Consider the following 26,087-nt stretch of genomic DNA (forward strand, 5'->3'; position numbering starts at 1 on the left):
AGCAGCATAGGGGACAGGAGAAGTTGAAAGCAGCAGAAACTAGCTCAGAGGCGAGATGCCCTTCCCCACCCAGAACTTTTGTAAAATGTCTCTCAGGATGAACCTCAACTTCCTTTTAACCAAACAGTTAGATATTGAGATTAGGATGTTACATCCATTGTGATCCATTCATGCACAATGTGGATAAAGCCTCAGGTGCTAAAAATATCCATTGATTTGACAAGTGGGATGTCTTTGTAATCTCAGCCAGATCAGTTCTGTGGAGTGCAGGTACAGAAACCAGAGTGGGTTAGGTGGAAGAGTTCACCGAAGGAAGAGAGGGGCCTGTGAATCTTACAAGAAGTTTGGCTGTGAAGGCATAAAGCACTAGTGTGGAAAAGATGATAACTGGAGGGTGATGATGAATCAAAGAAAGTGTTAGATTGAAAGAAACTTGAACATGTTTATAGTCCGTGAGAGGATGCTGAGAGAGGTGAGCTTGGTAGGTGAGCACACTCAGAGGCACTCGAGAATTTATAGATCATGAAATTGTTACTGGGAGTCCGTGGACTCTGCTGCAACTAGTCATAGAATGGTTGGGCTAGATCAGAGCCAGTCTTGTCCGCTATGTACTGGTCTTCCTTTCACTATGCCAAAGAATAGTGAGTCTTTCTGGAGACAAGGAAAAAATAAGACGTGTAAACATGAGTGCACTATGTGAAGATGAGGGATTATAGAATCCTTTATGAGGCAGATTACTTGACATGAATGAGGCAAGGAGTATTCCTCGTAATTACCCACTGGCTGCAATTGTAGATTATTTAATTGCCAGAAGATGACTCTCAGCAAATGGGGTTATTCTGGGTACCTTGGGATTTGGAACACAGTGAGTACTCTTGAATATTAAGAGTCTTGGACAAAATTACTCTAAGATTTAAATTTTATGCTCTGAAATTGGGGTATTCCAAAGGTAGGTTCGTATATTTGTTAAGTGTGTGGAGTAAATAATCACTTTTATATGCAGTGGTTTGAAAGATCTTCTCTTTTAAAACATGTCTTAGAGACCATTGAATCCTTTGTACTCCAAAACAGAGCCTGACATGGAATAGATGCTCAATAAATGCTTAATGAATAAATGAATTATAGAAACTATCTTTTGCATTCATAGTAGGTAGTGCTGAAAATGCTGTCATGAGGTTGTCGCTGTGTGTGAGTGGAGAAGCATTGCTCCCACACAGAAGCAAGGAAAAAGTTATACGAAGTCTCCAAGGCCCCAGTAATAACATCTTTGGCTTTAATTGATTACTTTTCTCCTATGATGTAGGGGTGGCTAGAGACCCCTGGGTGCTTGACAGTTGGGGGTAGAAGTAGCTGAAAGGGTATGCAAGGAGAGACAGACAACACCACACCCTGCACAGTCTTCCCCCTCTACACGGGCTTGTCTTGGTTCAGTCTTCACTAGGACAAGAATTCCTTCTAATGAGGCCACAGGCTGTAAAAACAGGAAACCAATACAAGAGCTGAAGATGAACAGTTCCTGGGCTGGTTCTGCAAAGTTTTGCTTCTCTTTCTACCTCCTGTTACATTCTATTTTTTTTTTATCTTTTCCATCCTTCTTTCCCTTTGTCTTGTCAGTCCGCTATGCCACTTTCTTCCCTTGCCCTGCCCTGAAGTGTTCCTTCCTTGGACCCCAAGGCAACTGTTTATAGCTTTGCCCCTTCATTGTGTAGAGCATGTTTTGGGGGAGTGTATTTTAGCTAGAAACTGGAAGGAATTACGTAGGCACCTGCAGACCAGCCCTCAAACTCCCTGTTTTATGGGCATATAACATTCAGCCCTAAAATTTTATAGAACTGTTTTAAAGTCATTTTTAACCAGTGTCCTTTTTTCAAACTGCCCAAGAGTTTTTTAATAGAAGTGGCTTTGAGAATCATTCTCCTTATCATGAGCCACTCTAGCGGTCTTGTGTTAAACCTGAGAAAAGCCAGTTGGAACTTGGAAATACTGCATCATTTTTGGGAGCTTGGCTGTCTTCTACCAGGACTTCATCTCTGAATCAGCAATTTCTCTCTCTTTTCTTCCTCTGCGCTATCCCCTAGACCACACAACGACTCTGTCTTATTGCTTTAGCTTATCCCTTATAATCAACACTGCAAGTTCTTTTCTAAGGAGGCATTTTTACTGCCCTCACCAGTCGTTAAGGAACATCTGTGCCACACATGGCCACCAGCTGCTAAATCCAGAGGGCCCCATTCCTGTTGTGTTCTATGTACAAGTTGATGGTACTGGCATGTACTGAGTTCAAGTGTCAGTAGACACATTCAGGCATGCAAGAAATGTGACTATTTATTCTTCTGTAATTGAACTTGATTTTTATTTTGAGCTCCCATGTTGCTGAGTAGTAGACACTTACTCTAAGTCGACAATGCCGCTTTTGCTTGGAGCTGTATCTAACTGTAGAAATGGCTTACACATGCCAAGGCCACAGGGGAATTTATCTGTTTTGCCCCTAGTCATCAGGTGATGCTGGTCACCTGACGTGATCCTTGTCCGCATCCCAGGGAACCCCCTTAAGTACTCTCCGCAGGCTCTCTGTCACCTTCCTGCTTAGCCTCACCAGTCAGCTGTTCTTCTCTAGAGTGAAGCCACTTACTCAAGAATCCTTCTCTGGAATGAGATAAAACCCCCTGTTGACCGATCACACAAACTATTCTGGGTTTTATTCTTTTCCCAGGGACTCAAAAGGCAGAGTACAGTCAACTTCATTGGACCCACTACCATCTCTATGTTTCCATTATTTAGCTTTTATCACTTTTACTTCAGCTTAGGGGAATCTTTTCTAGGTTATTTTGGTGCTGGTCATGTTGGTAGTGTGAAGGCAAGGATAGCTATCCTCAGTCCATCCACTGTGCTGGCCAAACCATGGAGTCCTCTCAGGACCTGAATGGCATAGAATTTGGAAACTCTATAGCCAGGAGAGGATTTCTTCTTTTCAGGCATTTCATTCTGCTGTATACCTCCTAATGAAGTAATGAATGCAGAAGCGTGTGGCATCCTGAATTGGAAGCGGGTAGGGGGAAGGAGACCTGCCTGAAACCACCAGGATAGAATGTTAGTATTTCCAAAACTTCGCTCATACACTTACGCTATTGCTTCCAAGTCCCCCTGAGTAAGTGCCCCTGGTCCTGCCATCAGTCCTGTGGCTGCCTAGCAGGATGAGTGTTGGGGAAGGGGGTCTGACAGTGTCTCAGATGAAGGCTGAGGGGCCAGGGTACAGTTGAGAATATATATTGGCAACGACTTTTTTCCTTCCAGTTTCAATGTGGCAGGAGAGAGCAGAGCACAGAAGGAAGGATTTGATTGTAGGAGAGGGAATCCTATCCCTACTCCTCATTTTACCACTATATTTTATCCCTCATCTCTGTGTTAACTTTGTCCTTCAACATGAGGAAAGACACAAATGAAAGTGGTTTTGAGTACAGAAAATGACACTTGTATCCTTCATAACTAGAGGAGTGAGAAGGAAGAGATGATTGGCCCTATAGGACAGAGGTGTCTTTGTAAATCTGACCTAACCAGCAAAATCTATGAAGAATTTCGCTCACAGTCCCCATTCCATAAGATTTCCTTTCCTCCTACTGTCGCTGATTTTGGGCTGCTAGGAGTAACTTTTGCACACCAGTATGCTGTCTATGGAGAGAGTGGGCACGTGTCTATTCACAGCCCCGTTTAAGTCCTGTTCATCTCGTGGGTGTCCATGGATCAGAGGATTAAAACAACACGGAAGCAAAGTGTGAGCAGCTGAGGGGCACGTCAGAGCTCCTTATAGAGGGTGTTTGCCTACCTTGCCTGGCGATGCCGGGTTTTACCCTGGGAGGCCTACCCTGTGTGTGGTCAGGCTCCAGCTTCCATTCTCTTGAATGAAGGTGGATGTGGGGAGACCAGAGGGGAGAGAGGCAGACGAGTGTGCACTGCCAGACTGCACAGAGAATTCTAGTGATATCAACAACTGGTCTAACATAGATGTTGAGTTACTTTGCCCTAGGAAATAAGCTACATCACTACTTCAATCTTCATAATAATCCTTTGAGGTGGAAACTCTTGTTATTACCATTAAACAGATCAGGAAATGGCCTTGAGAGCTTCTAAGGCATGTCCTCAAAAGTAAGGATCAATACATTTCCAGTGACTGTCCACAGCTAAGGAAGGAGTCTTGGTCACTCGAAAGGCTGCCTTGTGAGAGAGAAGCTTCTGCGCAGGGGTTAGGATCCACTGTAATCATTCAGAGCGTGCTGTGTGTGGCTGGCAATGAGAATGGGGGAGAATGTGGGGCCCAGGTGTTAGTCGGAAGGCAGCGCCGGCTGGTATGAGCAGTCATGTGAAATGGTACCGACAGGTAGCACTTCGCACCATCGTTTCCTTGTTCTTACAGTGTTGTTCCTGGGAAAGGATTGCGTAGTCCCTGACAGGGTGGGAATGCACGCTCCTCAGACCCTCGCTGGGAACACCCAAAGGGTGGAGAGGGCAGGAGGGGGTTGCCATTCTGAGGACTCAGTTTTTATTTATTATCATGTCTCGTTCCTTCTTAATGAAAAGAAGCTCTTGCTTTCCTCTTTGTAGTTTTTGGGCAATAAGTCTTTATGCCTCACTCAGGCTTTGACATAGATACACTGTGTGTGTGTGTGTGTGTGTGTGTTTTATTAAAACATAAAAACTTTTCTAAACTAAATCATGAAATAATGTCTTTCTTCTTACCCACATGGGGGTTGTGTGTGTGTGAGAGTGGTTAAAATCCGTTCCCTTAATAATATGAGTGTGTGTCTCTGTGAGTGACTAAAACCCACTCCCCTTAATATTAACTGAAAGAAAGTGAGCCAAGATACCAGGTACCATTCAAGCTTTATTAAAGAAAGAAATCTGCCAGGCTGTACTCAAAATGGAGGACAGTCTGGGGCTGCCCTGAGAATGGGGACAGCACCAGGTGTGGGGGTGGTAGATCTTACATTGGTGTGCTGGTGCCAAGAGCTGGGTGATGTAATTCTGGGGTGGGGATTGAGTTAGGTCATGGGGATGGAGAGTTCTGCATCTGTGGAAATGCTGGAAGTTTCGTTTTCTCCAAAACCGTGAGGCTTCTTGTAAGAGAGAACGGGGGAGGGGAGGGGAGGAGGTGGACTGGGCCATTTTGCACTTGGGCTTGTCCAAGATGACACTGGTTATGTTGCAGATCCATTATTAAAAAGCTTGTTTTAGTTGAAATAGAGAGTGATTGAGAACAGTGTGGGACCCCTGGGTGCAGGGGAGGGGATGGAGAGTGCAAACTTGTGGAAAGGGCAGGAGGATTAACAGGCAGTGAGTCTGGATCACTTGAAAATTTATAGCTGACCTGACAGTAGAATGTCTTCAGCTGCTCAGTCCCAGCTTTCCCCTGCCCTCAGGCTATGGAGAGATGGGAGTCTTGGAATACCAGCTGCAAGGCCGAGGTGGTGGCAGTCCATGATAACACTGATTTCTTCACATGAATTTATGATTGTCTCACGAAGTCCTGCATGTGAGCTCTTACAGACAAGGAATGAGAATAGGAAGAAATCTTTGTGGTAAGCCGGTCTAGCCCTACATTTGACAAATGAAGAGACCACGGGAAAGGTCACACTGCCCCGGACAGAGCACTAGTCAGGGTCAGGCTCACACTCCAATTTCCTTTCATTCTAATCCAGGTGATTCCATTACCTTGTTCTCTAGTGGGTAGAATTACTGTAACAGGTCCAGGACCTTGGGCTTTTTTCTCAGCATGAATTGGTTTGTCTAGCACTTATCCCTAAATTAGAACAGTATTTTGTTCTATATTTCCTATACTTCTACACTTTCTATTTTTTCTATTTTTATATTTTGTGCAATACTCTATTGAACACACCTTTGGTTATTAAACCCATTACTATATGTCCCATACAGATGATTTTTTAGAAGTTCATTCTCTCTGGAATGAAAAACATAACTGTTGCAAATGTGTGTTGAGATGTTTATGTTTTTAATTAAAGTGCAGGTGCTGTCTGATTAAATCTGTATTCTCCTTTTTGGGGAATGTGCACCTGCAGTGCTGCAGAGGAGAACGCTGGCCGATTGTTCTGGGCGTAGATGGGATTTGCTGGGAGTGTTGAGGGCTTGCATTTGCATGCCCCTTACTCCACTTATAAATAAATAAACGGGTTTATTTAAAGCTGATTATAAACCTGTTGCAGAATATTCCTAGATTTGGAAATCTCTCATTTGGGTTGAGGCAGAGACTTCTGGAGGTTGATGAGAAGCCTACTGTTGTAATGCCCACTCCACATTCTCCTCAAGTGTCCCCAGGCCCACATGCTTGCTTGTCCCTCCTTCCTTGACACATACTGCTTTGCCATCCCTTCTTCCTGGAACCTTCTTTCTGCTCATTTATAATTTCTTTCTTTGTAACTGGAAAGATCACAAAAGGACTCGGGCTGGACTGACCATAGAGAGAGGGGATATTTGATATTGGCTCAAAGGTAAGACATATGGGTAGAAAATAACTATTGATTGGGAGTTTTCTTCTTCTTTGGTAGTGTTTCCTGAATTGTGCTCTAAGGAACATGGTACTCCAGAGATGTCAAAGGTATTCTACCCCAAACAGGTCGGTGTTAAAATCAATTTGGAAAGCAAAGTGTTAAACAAAACTGCTATAGGACTTTTCAGGGCCTGTAATATAATGATTCTCATATGCACGGTGAGTTTTCACAAGGAGAGTACAGCATACTCCATTTTTCTTAGGCATATTTAACCACTGATACTACTTTTTCACTGTTTTTCAAAGTATCACCCAGGACCAGAATTTACAAACACCATTTGGCAAAAACTAATCAATGTGGATGCTTAAACCTTAAAGCCTTTTGAAGTCCTTTTTCTGAAAGATTAGTTCTTTTTTTATTTTTTTTTTAATTCGAAGCTTACTCAGAGGTGGCAGGCGGAGAAGGAGAAGGAAAGAAAGGGAGTAAGTATATGTAGGGGGAGGAGTGTGAAGACACAGGAAGAGGAACAAAGAGGGAATTGGAGAGAACAGAAAAACGTTCTCTTTTGAATATCTCCATTGATGTGAAGGTCGGGTATGCTGTTAGGGAACTAACAGAAGTCATAATTAGGGAATATAAGAGGTCATAATTGTGCATGAACTTCATTGGTGATTATTACTGCTGTTGCTTTGCCTCACACAGGGTGACAGAGATGCAAAAAGGATTATTCAAAGCCCATTTCTTCTGAGCAGTGAGAAAACCCAAAGGGATTAATTTCGGAACCCTCAGGAGACAGGCATTCCTCCTTTGGGAAATTAACACTGAGCTGGGGTTCTGTCTCGTATTTTTTTCTTCAGGCCAGAAAGTTACAGAAAAGGAACATAGGTGGGGTTATGGTTAAATATAGTTTAACAATAGAGGCTGGTAACATCAGTGAAATAACAAAGTGACATTCTATAATGCAATTTGCAAAAGGTTAAGTCAATCCACCAACAAAAACTTGTTCTTAGCAAATACTGTGTTTTCCTACAGCAGTTTCCTCAGTATTTTTACATAACAATAAAGCAACTTTTTTAACATATCAGTCAGGAGGTTAACCTGCTCTCAAGGACGTCTGTCATTGAGAGCCAGCAACTTTGCTGTGTTACAATTCTATATCCACAACAGAGACTTTAGCCTGGGGAAAGTTTCCTGTCTTTTGCAAGCTTAACATTTCTATATGTAATTTTAAAAGGTTAGGTTATACCTGAAACTACAGGGCTTTGGAAACTAGGCCCTGTGAAATACATGTGCTTTATAAATGTTAGTATACTCCACAACTGCCCTTGGGTATGTAAACCTGAAGTGGTAGGCATCTTGGAGAGTGAAAATACTGCATTTCACCAGATTTATTCAAATACCAGGCACTCCAGATGTTATTGAAATAGAGGTTTTCAAGTTACTTTAACCTTATGTTGACATAATGATAATGATGCACAAATGAAAAAACCTCATAAAATAACCTTATAAAAGAAAAAAGAAAGGAAAAAGGCACAATATTAGAGAGTAAGAATTTTTATCAGAAGTTGGTGAAGTGATAAACACAGGAGGTAAGCTCTAGTTCTATTTTAGATGTGAAAGTAGACACATGTATCTTAGTATGAGGCTGGGCATGGCTTGGTTAATGCCAGTCTGAGTAGTCTGGGGGAGACCAGAATGTGGATTTAGAAACAGCCCTTTGCAGTAAGGTAGTCACCAGAAAGGCATGTGGAACTGCCCGTTGGATAAAACAAGTGAGTGTGGCACCAGATTCCCTCTGATTATGTCCTGCTCATAAAGCCATGTGTGGAGTTATCAAAGGCGCATTGTATAGAGTTCAGGAATAGGATGTGGTCCTTGGAAATGACCTCGCAAGAGAAAGGTGGGGCTGTTCTTCTGGAGGACTTGCTTTACTCAGAAGACAATAGATACAGGAAGGACTCAAATGTGAGGAATGAAGCAAGTCCCAGAGACTGGGATCAGACTGGAACAGGAGGGCAGGGCCAGCCTAGCAACACAGGCAAAAGTGACTCTGGACCCCAAAGGTTGATCCAAAGCTATTGACATCCTCTGTCTCAGGTCCTTGAGATGGTATTGGGCCTGATCCTGACAGTTTTGGGGGATAGATAAGGAAAGTCAAGTGTCTCAAACATGGGGAGAGGAGAGAAACAGGGCCTGGAAATTCAATAAGCTAGAACCCCAGACAGAAGGTGGGGCATGCAGAGGTCTTTAGGCTTTTCTTTAATAAGGTTAAAATGATATGACTAGGTCTTTCATCTAAGCCTAATTGGGTGCAATGAACTCTTCTCTGAAACACCGCCACTGGTGTTCTCATGGAGGTTTTTGAGAAGTGAGGGTTACCTGTGACATTCTGAATTTCGTGATAGTTCAGTTGGACTTGTCTTTTGTCTCACTGATGAGGACTGTCTTTTGTCTCCTTGAGAGGAGGGGTTGTGAAATCAGAAGCAACATGCACAGCTACAATGTGCCAAATGCTTAAGATTAAGCAAATGCTGGTGCTATCATCCTCACTTTACAGACAACAATACTGAGCTCTAAGAGGTCAGATATCTGTCAAAGTCCTCAAAGCTGGCATGTGGACGGGCCAGGAGTCAGACCCAAATTTCCCTGGCTCTATACCTCATGTACTTTCACCTAGACTCTGGCTCTCAACCTGAGGAGTTTGAAAAAATACTGATACATGAACCCCATCCTCAAATATTTGGATTCAGTTCATCTGGGGTAGGATTTAAACCTCTGTATGTTTAAAAACTCCCCCAGGTGATTTTAATGTGCAGCCAGGACTGAGAATTCCGGCCCTCTATCATGTTGTTTTGTCCATACTGACATCCCCAGCCTCTAGGATAGCTCTCACCCATGATAGGGGTTAAAGAAATGTTTATTGATTAGTTCAGAGAGTGTTGGTGGCAAGAGGGAAGAGCAATGAGCAGGTGCCACTAGAAGTAATAAAGTTTGTTCTTAGAGGCTTAAATAGAATATTTGATGTTTGTCAGAAGACAGAATTAAGGATTGGAGGGCTGCTATTCATGCTGTGCTCAGAGATGTTCTGCAAACCTTCTATTGCAGGTGGTGTTGTCCTCAACCCAGCCTACTATGGCATGCCTGGCCACACCAACATCATGATCCATGAAGTGGGGCATGTCCTGGGACTCTACCATGTCTTCAAAGGTGTCAGTGAAAGAGAATCATGTGATGACCCCTGCAGGGAGACGGTGCCGTCCATGGAAACGGGAGACCTCTGTGCCGACACTGCCCCCACTCCCAAGAGTAAGCTGTGCCAGGACCCAGAGCCTACCAATGACACCTGCGGCTTCACCTCCTTCCCTGGGGCTCCATTCAACAACTACATGAGCTACACAGGTATCATAGCAGTCCTGATGTTTCTGTTTTCTGTTAAGATTGCACGGAGGCCCTTAGGGGTCCCAGAGGGAGGAGGTATGAGAACTGGAGTGAAGCAATCATTCATGTCAGAGGGTTGTAGTGTACTTTTAATGGGATATCCCTTTTTTCATGTCTTTGAAGAACTTGAAATACTGAAATATGAAGTGGCCTTGTTGACTGAATTCTCTTCCACAAGAACTTAAAAGAAAAACACACTTCTATCTTGGATAGGATAAAAAAAGCCAAAAGCCCTCTTGAGATCTCTTTGACTTCTAGAACTTGGTTATTCTTGTTCTCACCCACATTCTTAGGAGTTTACTCTGAAGAGGAGTCCGGTAGTTATAGGGGAAAGAGGTTTCTGGGTCAAGGTGGCTCTTTGTACAATTTTTGCAGTTGGTCAGCAAGGTGGCTTGGTTAATTTAATCCCAGGATTTCTTTTTATTTTATGTTATTTAAAAATATATATATTAGATTCTCTTCTTCCAACAGTAGCCAAGTACTGGTTCTTAGCCTGCCTAGCACCCCCCCTCCCCAATGGTGCCATTGCATTTTACAGATGGTGCCTTTTTGGCCCTGGGAATGTCCATGCTGTCTGGCCTTGTCCTTCCTCAATTCAGCTTCTGGATTATCCTTCTTCCCTGTCTCTCACACCTTCTTTATTTATGGCAAAAAGCAATACTCATCGGTGTCCCAATAATGGACTCAAATTTATCCTTATGATTAAGGAGTGATTTGATTTGATTACCTACTCTAATGGTGAAGGAAGATCATTTTCCTGTAAATTCTAGAGGCTTGTTTGGTGATAAGTTCTTCTAGAACTACCCCAAAAAGGATAAGCCACCAGACCCTGGTCATGTCTTTGACAGAAAGAAAAAGTGATGAGCTGATTCCATCTGTGACCTATCAAGATGTTTCTGTCCAGGTGTTGCTGTGGTGAATCATTCACATGCACCAGCACCTCTGCCTCCCCCAGCAGGGTCGGTGGCCCTTGCAGGGGCAGAGATACCAGATATCTCTTGGGGTGAAGAGGGCAGAGCTCTTTAGATACCGCCTTTGAGGTGGGAAGAGGATGCACTTAAGAAGTAGGGTGGGGTAGTATTTGACTGGTGTACTTTCATTAGAAAAGTTCCTGAAATTAAAATAATTCCCTTTTCAACCTTATGAAAAAGTTACCTAATAGGGAGACTTTGCTAGTTCCAAAAGTAAGGCTGGGACAACCATGCCCAGCCCTCTGTCTCCTTAATATTTTGGCTCTATCTCCCCTTGAACATCTCCACTGAATACTCACAAGCCTTTGCCAGCAACACGAAGCATTAAAGCAGGTGTCTGCAACTCCACACACGTTCACAAGTGAAAAGGCCATCTGCTGAAACACTGCCATCTTGTGGTTTGCTGAATAAGCAGCCATTAACTCGGAGCAGCCTTGTACTACAGGGCGAGTTTCACCCTGGGCCACCCCGATATGAAGGTAATGACCTTGCTTCAGAGATAAGTGCTATGTCTCTGCCTTCTCTTACTCACCTCAACTTAGATTCTTTACTGGGACAGAATGCATTCATTCATTTAATCAACATGTGTTTATTGAGCCTAACAAATGCAAGATGTTGGGTTAAGTACTGGCAACTCAGTCGTGGACAAGGCAGAATTTATCCCTGCCTTGGCAGGCTTTACAGGTTAAAACCTCCACGTCTCATGCTCCCTTTTTTGTCTCCGCAGACGATGACTGCACTGACAGCTTCAGCCCTAACCAAGTGGCCCGAATGCATTGCTATTTGGACCTTGTGTATCAGCAATGGAGTCAAAGCAGGAAGCCCGCCCCCATCCCCCTCCCACCCGTGGTTGTCGGGCAGACCCACAAGTCCCTCACCATCCACTGGCTGCCTCCAATCAGTGGAGTTGTGTATGACAGGTGAGAGAGGCGCCTGCTATGAAGGAGCTGGGACATTTTCTCTGTGGCATTTCATTTTAAGAAGGGGAAGGATGTGAAGCGAGAGGAAGCCGCTGCTCAGGGCTGCCTCCTCCCAACTGCTCCTTTGTCACTTCCTTAGCAGGGCTAAGTATCTACTTTCTCAGTATCTAAGAAAGTCATCTAAGCCACCAATGTACAAGGTGTGCATTAAGATCTCAACTGACTTATGTGATGTGGGCATTTCTCTTGTTGCACCCTGTGCCTCCCCCTGTTATGGCCACCATCTGATGGAATTGTCACTATCTGTTCATTTTTCTGTCTGCCCCATTTGACTCACAGCCAGCCAGGTGCAGGGGACAGCAGGACTATTTTTTGTGTCCTTGTCTCTTGGTCTGCCTCAATAGACACCCAAGACGTGTTTATTGAAGACAAGCACAATACTTAAACTACCTTTCATTCATCCTTTGCATATTGCTGTAAACAAATGTCAGGAAAATTTTTATAAAAAGGAGAGAAAGGTAGAAAAAAGAGTGACATCTGATAGTTGGTGGGGGATGGGGTAATGTGGTTTAACCGAGAAGAACCAGAATCCCATCAGTGACCTGTGCAGACTGGCCTCTTTCAAAATCTACCTACTGCTGTATTCTAAATAACAAGAGTGGCTGTCGTCCATTGGTCCTATTATGTGTGAAGCACTGTGCTAGGTATTTTACCCATACTCATCTTATTTAGTCCTTGCAGTAAGTACATAACTCCCACTATATGAGAAATCTGAGGCATACTTTTACATATGGTGGTTAGCCCAAGACCCCACATCTAAATAGAGGTGAATTGGGGGAATCCACTGGAAATCCACTAGTGAGGGACACAGAATAAGTGATTTCTTTGAATTTAAAGCTTTGCTTTTTAGCAGGCAGATTGTTCCTTTTCCTTATGTCACACTTCTCTGAGTGTCAGGCCCCAGTTAAGGAGCTAGATGTCCCAGGAGTATGCATTTCCATGCCTTTCAGCTTTCCTGAGAGCCTGAGGAGAGAGAAGAGGGAAAAGCCAGTGAATCCCTTTTCAAAGTGGTATTCCCAGACTCCTGGGACCTTGAAACTTGTCTTGATACCTTGATGCTTACTTAGTGCACGACAACACTTAGACCTCACAACCCTGCAAAGTAGCTTTCACTGCCATTGGCCCCCAAGCTCTGACAGGCTCCATTTGCGAGTCAACACACATCTGCGTGATGTGTGTAAGGATCATCTTCCTGCAAGTGTGCAGCTTCAGTGGGACTGGCTGAACAGTGAGTCCTCCGTGGGTATGTGCAAACCGGAGTTTTACATCAGTTTATGTAACACATATAAACAATTTAATCTTTCAATTCTCTCCCGGGTACAAATGTTACGATAAAGCAGACATCAGTACTGGCTTGCTGAGAGTCTGTTGGCAGAAAAGGCTGCAATTTGCTTCTTTTCCTCAGCTAGGTGGGCTACAGTTTTGAGGCCTCCCGACATGTGTGTCAGGGGGACTCACGTCACATACCCAGTGATTTGTGTCATGCTTGGAGTTATGTTTACTCCACCTCAGTAGGTATTTGGAGTCCTTAGGTCAGAGAGGAGCCCCAGCTACGCACTCAGCAGCAGTCCCAGCAGGGCCCAGTGCATCAGGGAAACGTGGTTTGGAGTGGTGTCCGCATCAGGAGGGAGTGCTGGTGGGACTCAGGCTTTGGATCTTAACTACACCTTTTAGTTGTCGAAGTACTGGACACTACGTGGTGTTTGGGAACTTGCTTAAAGGAAGTAAAGAACTTGTGACCTTAGGCAATTTACTTAACCTCTCTGAGCCTGAGTTTCCACATTTGTAAACATAGGGATATTACAGTGATTAGAGATAACTTATGAAAAGCACATACGAGCACAGTGTCAGGTATGTGAGGTGCTTAATAAACGGGAGCTGCTATCATACTTACTATATTATTTAACAATACCATTTTTCTGGCATAGGCCAAGATATTACTCTTCTCCCCCTACTTTGGAGAGACCCTGATTTGATGCCTCCATCTTCAGATTTGTCATTCCTAATCGGGCTCTAAAAAGATTCTATGTATCAGGGGCAAGCCTCATAAAAGTGAAATCCCCTTGTTATTTAGCTATTCTTATCTCTACCTCTTTTGGTTACTTCAAATATGGTGCTTATAGAGATCTTCATAGACTGTATTAATTTTCTCCTGGACATCCATAAAATAAGCATTCACAAGGGACTGCTGAGCCCAGTCCCTGTACTACCTGTTGGGGATAGAGAGAAGAAAAGTGCTTGATCTGGACCTGCCACAGTCAAGGAGAGGAAACAGTGTGAATGGAAATTCTCAATACCACATAGCAGTGCCCTAAGAGAGGAGCGAGCAGCTGTGGGGGATGCACGGAGGAGGGCATGCTGGCCATTCAAAAGAGGCAGGCGAAGTGCCACTGCAGAGGGTATGTTTGAATGGGTTTTGAAGTACGAGTAAGAGTTTGCTAAACAGAAAAACTTGGAAAGTCTTATTGGCAGCAGAGAGAACTGCGCGTTTCACGGAACTGTGTGAAGGGCACGAGGTGTATGTGAAATAGTGACACGTTCATTGTGATGAGAATATAAAATTCATGAAGGAACTGCAGTAGATGAGGTTGGAGCTAGCTCGTAAAGGACCTTGGGTCATGGTAGGGAATCCAGATGTATAGGCGATGGAGAGCCAGTGGACCAATGGACATTACATTTCATATGACTTTTATGTATATGATAAGAACACATAGAGCTAATAAGTTTATTCTGAGAATCTTTGCTCTAGTGGGGGAAATGCAAGGGACCTTGGAATGGCTGAGAGTCACTATAGAAAGAAGTTTTATGTTGAAAGATTCAGATTGTAATTGCTTTGTGTTTAATACCCCTAGTGCGGAAGCTGCTCACTTTCATCTCCACAGGCTTCCTTTAGGACTTAGTTAAATTTTTCTGCTTTGTGACTTTGAGATTTTCATGTCACTATGAATTTGGCAAAGATGAGATCTACACAAGAAGGAAATGAGTTGAGAAACACCTGTGTTCCCAGTTACCCTCTAGGGCCTTACTAACAATCATTGCCCTTCCCCCAAGTTCTTCCTCATTGCTTATCCCAGTTCATCTAATGCACTCTTCCCATCTCTGTCCCTTGGTCTTCCTAGGGTCCCGGGCAGTGTGTGTGGAGACTGCACTGAAGATGGGACATTCCGTCAGTATGTGCACACGGCTTCCTCCCGGCGGGTGTGTGACTCCTCAGGTTACTGGACACCAGAAGAGGCTGTGGGTAAAGTACCATGGCTTTTAAATTCACTATGGCCACCGAATGGGGATGGATGTAAAGCATGGAGAAGTAGCATGGTGAGAAAAAGGAATGGCAGTGTGTATGTGTGTGTGAGAGTGCATGGTTTGCTAGAAATTTCCAAGGGCTTTGAAAAGACTGCCTGGTGCCCCTGTGTGGCAAATGTCCCATACTTGCTTAATGTGGGGGCCCAGTGGCTGTGGAGAAGCAGAGATCAGCATATAGGACAGAGGGGTGGAGAAGTCAGTTAGACGCAGGGGGCAACTTCAGGGTGAGATAGCTGGCACATATAGTGTTGCATGTGCCTACCAGCCTGAGGAGCAGCCTTGCCACGTGACAGTGTAAGCTGATCTTTTACTCCTGTATATCAGGAGAGTGACAGAGAACACAGTGCAGGGAACACTCCTGCACTGGCTAGTGAGTCTGGGTAGGGTGAGGTGGACTAGGTGTTCCACACTGATCGTTCTCATCTATGCTATTTTATGAGTCTATTAATCACTGATGCTAGTTGTGCTTTGGATATGATCTAAGCTAGGCTCTTGGAGGAGGAAAGTGTTTTTTGATGTCTCTTTTCCTGTCCCTCCCCCAATTTCTCAAACAGCCACATACTCACTCACATATGTATATCAGTGCCCTTAAGAAAAATTACAGCATGAATCTCTCCCCAGTTCAAGTCCAGAAAATGCCGTTGACATGACTTGTAGCTTCTAAGAGTCTATAGGATCTGTAAGATGTCATCTTGGGCTCTCAGTTACTCAAGTGACAGGACCTTGAGGAGAAATCTGGAGAGAGATGACTGAATTGACTGATTGTATATGACTTTTTAAATATGAGAGTTTTCAGGGAAGAATGGAAAGTGAATATAAAATTTACTGCATTGGACTCATTTAGAGATTGGCATTTTTATAAAAGGCCCTTTCTGTGGCAAACAGTTTGTTCTGTGCTGGTGTTTAAATGCCACTTTAACTCCCTGGCCCTGTACTTTTGTCTTTTCAATTCATGGAAAAATTTAGTTATTTTGTAGAGGAGAAGGGAATTAGAAGTTTTGGGTTCTAATTCCTGTGTTGTGTCTTGAGGCAAACCAAGTCAACTTCTAGGGCCTCCACTTCATATTTTAACATGAGGTAATCATAAAAACTTTCTGACAGGCAGTGCTGCTGTTGGGTTGGCTTCCAATGGACTTTACTTTGCTAATATTTTGGGATAAGCATTGGAAAATACTGCTAAGAAATATTGTTCTTTCTTTGCTTTGAAAGGATGAAGGACCAGATCATATTTAAAATACATGCCATAAAAGTAATTGAATCCATAACAGAATAGACACAAATATATGAATTTATGGATATGATCAAAATGTAATTAATGACACTTAATGAACCCTCATTGACACCATCTACTTCCTACATGCTATGGGGAATAGAAGATTGAACCAGACATATTCTCTGCTTAATTATCAGCCTCTTGGAGAGAACTTCTCTGACTCCATGATCTAAAATAGCTCCCAGACCCAACTCATAATTCTGTTTTCTTGTATTCCTTACTTTATTTCCAAAGATGCCATTACTACTTGAAATATACTTTATGTTTCATTATCTATTTATTGCAAGATATATGAAGGCAAGACCTTCATCTCTGTTGTTGGCCACTTTCTCTCCAATACCTAGATTAGTGCTGGGTGTAAAAGAGGCACACAGTCAATTTTTGCTGAATGAATGAATGAATCAACACACATTGTTGGTAAAAAACAATAAAACAATAAGGATGATAAAATGTAACATCCCCCCTCCCACCCCCCATTTGAATTTGTTTCCTCTGGGGTTTGAGACATTCTCTATTTTCAAAATTCTGAAGGGCTCAATAATTCTATCTTTTCAAATGCAGAGACAATTTCTATACTATGCTAGCTTAGCAATGCAGGGGTTAAATATTATTACTTATTTTATAAATGAGGAAATTGAAGCTTAGACATGCCATAGTCACACAGCTAATGGCACAATGATGGTTAGAGCCTAACCCTCCTGATCCCTAATTCAGTACTTTCTCTTTGATTCCCTCATCTGATATAAAATAAAACCACCTTGAATGGATTATTTCCATAGAGCTGACCTTAATATATTTGTAATACTTGATTTTTCACCATTATGTTTTTACTCAGCTACTGAATCTCCATTTTCTCCCACTCAATAATACGTGTTTACATTTTCTGCCTGCAGTTTCCCCCACACGGTTACCTACATGCTCACTGCACATGTGCCTGAACTGTAAGGGAGATTCCAGTGCATGGTTTCACAGCTTGGCCAACAGTTCATTCAAAGGACTGCCAATGTGGGATCTTAGGGAATGAAAGAAGTTTTGTGAGGAAAACTACAGAGTGTAGTGACAGACTGAAATGAACACTGGGCGTCAGAAGCATTCGTTTATCATAAATTATTAATAAACTAAGTGCATGTAATTCCGTCCTGCTCAAGGATTCTTTTAGGACATGATTTAACTTCCCTGCATCAGCCTCATGTTTCCACCCAGGATCTGGGTTTCTCCATTCCCAGTTCCCTGCTGGGTTTCTCTTATTAAAGGGCACCCTGTACAGCTGATAGGGTAACAAGAGCATCACGCTTTTTACTTTTACACCTTTGTCCTCATTAGTACTTAAAATCTAACCCACTAAGCCGACCAACTTCTGCAGGCATTCCAAGTGTCCTCTTCATTCCTCTTTGTGGCCACCAATACGGGCGCTCATTTTCAGATTTTTAAGGGCACTTACTGATGGATCTTCCCCCTCCCCCCCTCCCCCAGGGCCTCCCGACGTGGATCGGCCCTGCGAGCCCAGCTTGCAGGCCTGGAGTCCCGAGCTGCACCTGCACCACATGAACATGACGGTCCCCTGCCCCGCGGAAGGCTGTAGCCTGGAGCTGCTCTTCCGCCACCCGGTCCTGGCCGACACCCTCACCCTATGGATCACTTACCTCGCCATGGACTCCCCCCGGGCTCTCTTTGACACGGAGATCTTGCTGGAACACCAGGAGTCTGTGCACCTGGGCCCCTTAGACACTTTCTGTGACACCCCACTCACTGTCAAACTACACGTGGATGGGAAGGTCACAGGGGTGAAAGTCTACACCTTCGACGAGCGGATGGAGATTGACGCGGCGCTGCTGACGTCGCAGCCCCACAGTCCCTTGTGCTCTGGCTGCAGGCCCGTGAGGTACCGGGTGCTCCGCGAGCCCCCGTTCGCCAGTGGCTCGCCCGCGGTGGTGACACACCCGCACCGGAAGTTCACGGACGTGTGAGTGGGGCTTCCAGGCTCTAGGGGCTCTAGGGGTGGATTTTGTTTCCACTTTCCCCACTTTTTTACGTTCTGACATGCTCTTAGTTGGAGATAGGTTTAAAATCTCAGAGGGGATTTTATTCTAATATAGCCTATCTGAGATGAAGAAAGAGGTTTCCCAGAAAGGGCAGGGAGGTGTTCTGACTGCTGATGCTGTCACTGTGATTATGGAGAAAAGAGGTGAGTGTATGAGATGCTGCAGTTGGACTGAATGTAATTGCCACAGACAGGTTGGTCAGAATCAAATGCTCCTGTCTAGTGACAGTTTCATTTCTGATTCCTGGCAGTGGCTTTCTGATCATCCGCCACAGCTCCTGTAACATTCAAAAGTTAGTCACCTCTTCACTAGCTGAGCAGAGAGGCGAGTCCCTCCACATACTGCACCATGTTGTGACTCATTCATGACTTGCGCTTCATTCTTTCCCTCTTTTCTCTTCTCATTCCCCTCCCTCCTTTCTTTCTCTTCCATCTCCCCTCTTTCTCTTGCTTCTGTTTATTCTTTCTAAATTTGGTGAGTTCTACCATGTTCCTGGCCCTTTGTGCTCAGTGCTGTGGACACGGACGAAGACAAGGTCATTACCTACAGAGAATTCAGTGTCTAAAGAAGGAGGCCGGTATCTCCAAAGGCAAATTCTCTTCACCTCATAATTCTCCTCAGAGACTGCCGAGAGGGTGGGACTAGGCTAAAGCTAAGTTTTACCCAAGGTGCTATGTCAGTTAGGTAGTGCTGCAGGGAAAATCATCATGAAATGCAGTGGATTTCAACAGCACATGTATTTCTCATGATTCCATGGGTGGGCTGGGTGTTCTCCTCTGGACTGACTTGGCTGGATTTAGATGGCCCGGGGTGACCTCATGCACATATTGGAGGCCTCAGCTGAGACAGCTGGCATGGAAGGGAAGATGAGGGCCTCCTTCCTCATGGTCTCTCAAGACTGGGCCTGGGCTGCTTCTCGCAGTGGGGGAAGGGTTTCCACAGCAGGGAGGGCAAGCCCCGACGCTTGCTCTTTTCAACTCTCTGCTTTATGTGAGTCATCATAATGTTCCTCTAGCAAAGCAAGTCATGCAGCCAATTCCCAGTTCAAGGGATGGTAAAATAAACTCTCCCTTCTGATGGAAGAGGGACAAAATCGCATTGCAGGGGGGGTGCATCTTGGATGGGGTAGCCATTGGGCAGTCTACCGCAGCTACACAAAAAGCAGAGAATAGTGTCCACCTTGAGCTTCCTTACATTTTTCTTCCCATATTTGCTCTCTTAATTAGAACTAGAAGACAGTGAAATGGTTGAAAAGCTAATGGGGAAAGGCTTAAAAAGAAAAAATATTATTTTTGAGTTTCTCTCATAAGGTGGTTAAATGACATTTGTTGTCTAACTTGATAGACACACACAAAGTTTAAGGCCAACAATATCCCATTTTATAGATGAGAAAACTGAGGCTTAACTTTAATTTGGTTGAATAGCTAGTAAATAAATGGCATACTCAGGATTAAAATCCAATTTTCTGACTGAATCTCATTTTGACCCTCTTTCCTCAGTAACACCCTGCCTTTTATAAGTTCAGATCATTGAAAGCTGGGGCTACCTGCTGCTGAGTTCCCCCCAAAAAGAGTAAACATGGGCTGACGTTACCTGCCAGTCTTTTCCCAGCCACAGAACAGTGTAAGACTTTTATGCATGGCTGCATAGGAAGTTCGACAGAAACCCTGCTGTAAAGGGAAACCATCAGCATTGATTAGGATATAAAATTGGTTTTGCTTTAGAAATATCTGGCACTCTCATGAGATGGTTGCTTCTATGAAAAGGAAAGCTAATTTAGAATTCAAAAGTCTTTAATATTTAGGTATCTTTCCTAGTAAAATACATAAAAGCCAGTACAGAGGTTTTTAAAGGTGTTTTTGAAACCCCAAGACATTTCCTGCCTGCTGGCTGTTGCATCAGGTGAGGCAGTGGAGGCTTTGTGGTCGAGGTGGAAAAGGGAGGGTGTTGGCAGGAGATTTCTGGCGGCAACTCACGGCAGTCCCAGCAACCCTTTGAAGGTCTGTCCTCCTAAGTAACTCCCATCTCAGCTTGACTTTGGCGGTAGTTGTCCAAGTAGGGCAGATACCAGACAAAATTAAGATGAGGGCAGAACTTGGAACCAGCAGCTTCACTTTGTGGGCCCTCTCCCCTTCAACTGATCAGTGCACGTGGGCTTTAGAGACAGCCAGATAAGCACCCCTCATCTCTGGCATCAATGGATACAACTCTATTCCTGAGATATATGCATTTTAACAGTTTTGGAGGTGGGGAGTAATTTAATGCATTTCTAATTGTGGAATTTCTTGCATTTCCAAAGTGGTGAAGGTGTTCTTACCTCTTTCTGTGACAGAGTTGCTCTTACCCCTAAGTTTTCAGTCTCCTCAAGACAAGAATTCTCTGGAGAGATAAGAACACTGTGACCCACAGACCTAAGAAGGGCTTTGCTTAGCCCAAACTGTCAAGCTTTCATTCCCAGTGTTTGATTACTTTGAAAATAGACTGGTTTTTCAATAATTGTTTTTTTAACATGGTAAAAGTTTACTTAAAATACCATCTTCCTAGGTTGTCTAGGACCATTAAATTCAGTGTCAGCTCACAAGCGTTATCGCATGCCTACTGTTTGGAACATTCAGGGAATACCGAAATGAATATGCTTCCAAACATTTTGTTGCTCTGTAGATTACATGCCCTCGTCTCTGTTTCAGACTATGCGGCATATGTTTAACATTTATGTTCCCTGCAATATTTCCCTTAAACTCCTGCGAACCACTACAAAGGGCCCAGCGTATATCTCATTTTGCGGATGTAGTGGTCATGGCCCACTGGTTTCCACAGGGAGGTCACGCCTGGGCAGATGTATCGGTACCAAGTTCAAGCTGAAGCTGGAGCAGAACTGGGTGAAGCTTCACCTCCTCTGAACCACGTCCACGGAGCTCCCTACTGTGGAGATGGGAAGGTGGCAGGGTGAGTACCGCGTGTGTGGGAATGTGCGCTCAAGGACGCTGTCCTGCTCTGACCAGGAGGTGCAGCTTCCAGTTGAAGTTTGATTTGTTTTGTAAATGTAGGAGGCAGGGCACTATGTGATTCTAGTGTTGAAATGACTAAATCTGGGACATGCTCCTGACCTTCAGAGTTCACCGACATCTCTGCATAGTTATCGAGGGACTTACTTCATTCAGAGTTCACCCCAGAGTATCGCAGTAGTGGGAATGATCCTCTGGGCTTCCTCTTAAGGCTGGGCAGTGATTCGAGGGAGGAATTTATGCAGCAGAGGGCTACTCGTTAGACGATGTTGAAAGAGGACATCTTTTGGACCAATGGCCTGTCCTATACTACTAACTAGCTGCATGACCGGAGGAAAGTCAGTATAGCTTTCTGAGCTTAAGTTGCTAATTTCACCCCTGGAAGAACTGATTACAATGTAATTTGTAGCCATTCTGTAAGCATCAGCAGGGTAAAGATGGAATCAGTCTGGTTTCTTAACATGTCATGTTCCTTTTCCTGTTGCCCTTTTGTGATATCAACTGAGGAAACATTCATTCTGGTTTGCCTGGGACTTTCCTAATTTTAGCACTAAAAAATGCCAAGTACCAGGAAAACCAGGACAGTTGGTCACCCTACATCAACCTACCCTTAATGCTCATCTAACCTAATTTGTTACTCATACAAAGCTGTTGGGAGTAGGAGCCTGGAAGGCCAGGCACTATGATTTGTCTTAGATTCTGCCTCCTAGTAAGGTGGCCTATTTTTGATTTCCCAGACCAGGTGAAAATATATTGTACCTTGAAGCCCCTAATGGGAATCAATTTTGTAGCCTTTCTTGGGATCCCATCTTATTGTTTAGAAATCGGTAAACATTGTTTATCTTCTCAATCTTGTAAGATCCTTAAGCTATAGTGTAAGCTTTTCACAGAAGTATAAACACTACATGTTCCCAGACCTCATTGATACACCGAGATACACCGAAGCGATTGAGGTAACTTTCATACCCAAATCTTGCTAGTTTGCTTCCCCCTCCTGCCTAACTCAGCCTCGGCCTGCTACGTCCCTTCCCCATCTCAAATCAAACTTCTCCCTGGGGTTGCCTCCCGTGTGTACAGAACAAGTCTGATTGTTGCTGCTGTTGCTGTTTTCCCTGTTCTGGTTGCTTCCTTTTAAATCTGCAGTTCACCAGTCAAGGTGTTTGGGGGGCTGGGTTACCATTGCTACACTGGCAGAGCCCTCCCTGAACACAATACTCTGCCCTATGTCATAGTGTTTTCTAAAATAGTTATCTTGTGGTGGCCATCCCAGGGCCCCAGGATGTTACATCGGCCAGGGGGGTAGGGGGCAGAAAGGGGTGAAGGGCCCCCTCCCTACCTTGGTATTACACATTCTGTCCTGTGCTGTGAAACAGCTTCACCTAAAGCAGTAACGCTTGGCTACCGGTTATAATAAGGTTCCTTATCAAAATATTCTTTTAAACTTGTATTTCTTCTCTGTGCAGAGTAATTAGTGCTGCCATCCAATGGGAAGATGTCTCTGTTATATGCAAAACAAGAATGAGCCATGCAAATTATTTAATCCATGTGGGCATCACTTGTCAATAAGTCTATCAAAAGAAACACAGTGGAGGGCCCTGAAATTGTGAGCAGTATTTATTCAGAAGTTGATCATCTCAATTTGTGCTGTCTAATATGGGAGCCACCCAGACACATGTGGCTCTTGAACTTTTGAATGTGGCAAATGCAACTAAGAAACTGAATATTTAATTTAATTTATTTTAAATTTAGTTCAAAAACTGAAACTCAATACAGTTATTGGAAAATCTTTAAGTATATTTGAAACAACTTGAGTTAGTGAACTACTTTTTCAAGTATAATTTTTTTGAAATCTAAGTACAGATCAAGTATTTGAATTGAGATGTCATAAGTGAAAAATATACACTAGATTTCCAAGGTTTAGTATGCAAAAAATGTAAAATATTTCATTAATAATTTTATACTAATTATAGATTGAAATGATTGTATTTTGGATATGTTGGGTTAGGTGAAGTGTATTATTAAAAAAACTAATTTTATCTGTTTCTTTTCACTTTTTTATTGAATGCTAGAAAATTAAAAATTGTACATGTGGCTCTCATCATATTTGCTGGGCAGCACTGCACAACATGATACACAATATGCTTATACTAGTTGTTTAGATTATCTTCAAGATGAAAATATAAAATCGCCAACTTCTGAGATTGTGTCCTGGTACCCATGTAGCAAAACACTGATGTAGGTTAATCTTCTCTCCATAGATGAGTAAACTGAGGTATGCAGTATTTGCAGACTTCCTGAATTTCTTATATCTGATTAGTCCCCAGAGAAGTGTCTTTTCATTGAACCACTCTGCATTTATGTAAAAAAAGAATTTGAAGTTTCCCAAATTTCTTCAATTATGTTGTTTTTCATATCTCTTTTATTCTTTCTCTACTCCCAGCTTACTGTTTAAAATATTGTTATATCATTGCATTCGTAGCATATTTTAATTCACTTTAAAGCATTCTCATATCTAATTATTTAATCTTTAATCTATCCCCATGAGGTATACTTTAAACAGTGCACTATTAGTAATGTCCTAGTTCTGAAAACACTTTAGCATTCCAAAGCCCTTTATCTACTGAGGTAAAATATATGTCCATTTTGAACATGCTGAAAAGTCATGGGGAAAAAATGCTAATTGTCATCCATTTTGCAATAGTCAAATCTTGGTTCTTTCGTAGGAGCTTCAACCCAAGTATATCCATTTTGTTCCTATAATATGATTCATGTTCCCTGCATTATAAACTAACTACCCTACCTCCACCTAAATTTAGTCACCAGTTATATCAGCACGAGGTTCAAAACAGAAATGACATTTTCTTCTCCCACTTTGTTTCTTCCCTGCAATATATATTGCCTGCCACCAGGTGGTAGTAGGGAGTAAGGACAGGACATGAGCTCTAGAGATGCCCTTGGCTGAGAGTCAGCTGCAATGGGGCTGCTTAAGTCGCCCAGTAAATACACAGGAAATTCAATTCTGCAAAATCTTAACTTTTACAACAACTGTATCTAGATAGAATAAAACAATGAAAACACAAAGAAATATCAGATAAAAATGAGTAGAAAACAAAACCACACATAGGCAGGTTTTCTCCTCACCAAATCAGCTAAAAGACATCATTTATTATAGGACTAGTAAGCTTTTTCCAAGCTTAAGACCCTCTACCAGAAACACTGTCAGGACCCTCATGGATTGCCTAGATGTTTCTAAGCTGTGAGCTACTTGACTTCCAGGAATTCCCACAACCCACTGGACATGCCAGTCAACAATCATTGCTCAAACTGCATCTACTTTAAATGTCTGTATTTTTTTTTTCAGTAAAAGCATTCTCTTAGCTCCTACTTTTCTCCAGCTTACACTTTTTAATATGCAATGAGGAATTTTAAGAATTTAAAATGATGTTAGCTAAACAAGAAAAATCATTTTATGTATGTATGTGTGCATGTATATATGCATAGTTTTACTTTCTAGGAGCCTGGGAGAAGAGTGTGATGATGGAGACCTTTTGAGTGGAGATGGCTGCTCAAGAGCGTGTGAACTAGAAGAAGGGTTCAACTGTGTGGGTGAGTTGAGAAGTTCCGGCCTGGGATTATGCCTTATTTTTGGAGGTGTCTCAGTGTATTCTCTTTGTGAGTTATTGATATCCTGTAACATCTAGCTTAGTGATAATAATAGGAACAGTAACATTTGATGTGGCCATTGTGTGCCAGGCACTAATTTTTTCACGTATATTATCTCATTTAATCCTTATAATAACTATGAGGAAACTAAAACTGAGGCACAGAGAGCTTAAATAACTTGCTTTTGCTTAATCAGCTAGAAGTGGTAAAGTCAGGAATTGAGCCAAGGAAGTATGGCTCTAGAATTGACATGCTAAACCATTAGGTTTTACTGCTTTCTAGTTTAATGTTTGTTACTAAAGATTTTTCTTGAGTACTCATGAGTAACACCAAAATGTCAGATAATTAGCACAATCATACAGATTCTATATCCTAATCAGTGTAAGGAAACATTCTAAGTCAAAGGGAGTGCAAGATACCTCTTGGTGGCTGTGTTTAACAAATAAGATCATGAAGGATGACAGAGGGCCATAACATTGTTCTAGTCCTGGAGAATCACTGGTAACAAATTATAACTAGGTGACTTTGACTCTAGATCCTTGCCACTCAGGGAAGCAGTCTTCATCACTTCTCCCAATTCTGATTAAAACCACCATTAACAAGTTTTTAGATGCAGGTTATTTCCACTGGTTCTACCAGTGAAGAATGCACCTTGAAACAGACAATTCTGCTAAGAATGGCCTTATCTGTTGTAAAATTCTTCTCCCTTTTTCCGGTTTGGAAACTGAGGCTCAGAACATTTCAGTGACTCATCCAAAGTCATCCATCAAGGCCTTTGCAGAGCCAGCCTTGGAGCTCAGCTTCCCTTATGCTTAAGTACATTTTCCTTGCTGTGAAACTACAGAGGATCCATTTTTTTTTCCTGTGTAATTTGACTACCATTCAGACATTTGAAATGCCTCCCCATTATTG

The 26,087-nt window shown here is 43.0% G+C and overlaps 1 protein-coding gene across 1 annotated transcript in view; it reads left to right on the forward strand.

Annotated features, from left to right (window-relative positions):
• PAPPA2 (pappalysin 2) overlaps positions 1-26,087 on the forward strand; it is a 259,746-nt gene that overhangs the window by 105,208 nt on the left and 128,451 nt on the right. The window contains exons 4-9 of the mRNA XM_063106943.1: positions 9,606-9,899; positions 11,637-11,829; positions 15,009-15,130; positions 17,939-18,428; positions 21,325-21,453; positions 25,027-25,118. Coding sequence (XP_062963013.1) covers positions 9,606-9,899; positions 11,637-11,829; positions 15,009-15,130; positions 17,939-18,428; positions 21,325-21,453; positions 25,027-25,118 — 1,320 coding nt within the window. The remainder of the gene's footprint in view (positions 1-9,605; positions 9,900-11,636; positions 11,830-15,008; positions 15,131-17,938; positions 18,429-21,324; positions 21,454-25,026; positions 25,119-26,087) is intronic.

This window comes from Cynocephalus volans, chromosome 8, assembly GCF_027409185.1.
Source record: "Cynocephalus volans isolate mCynVol1 chromosome 8, mCynVol1.pri, whole genome shotgun sequence".
NCBI lineage: Eukaryota > Metazoa > Chordata > Mammalia > Dermoptera > Cynocephalidae > Cynocephalus > Cynocephalus volans.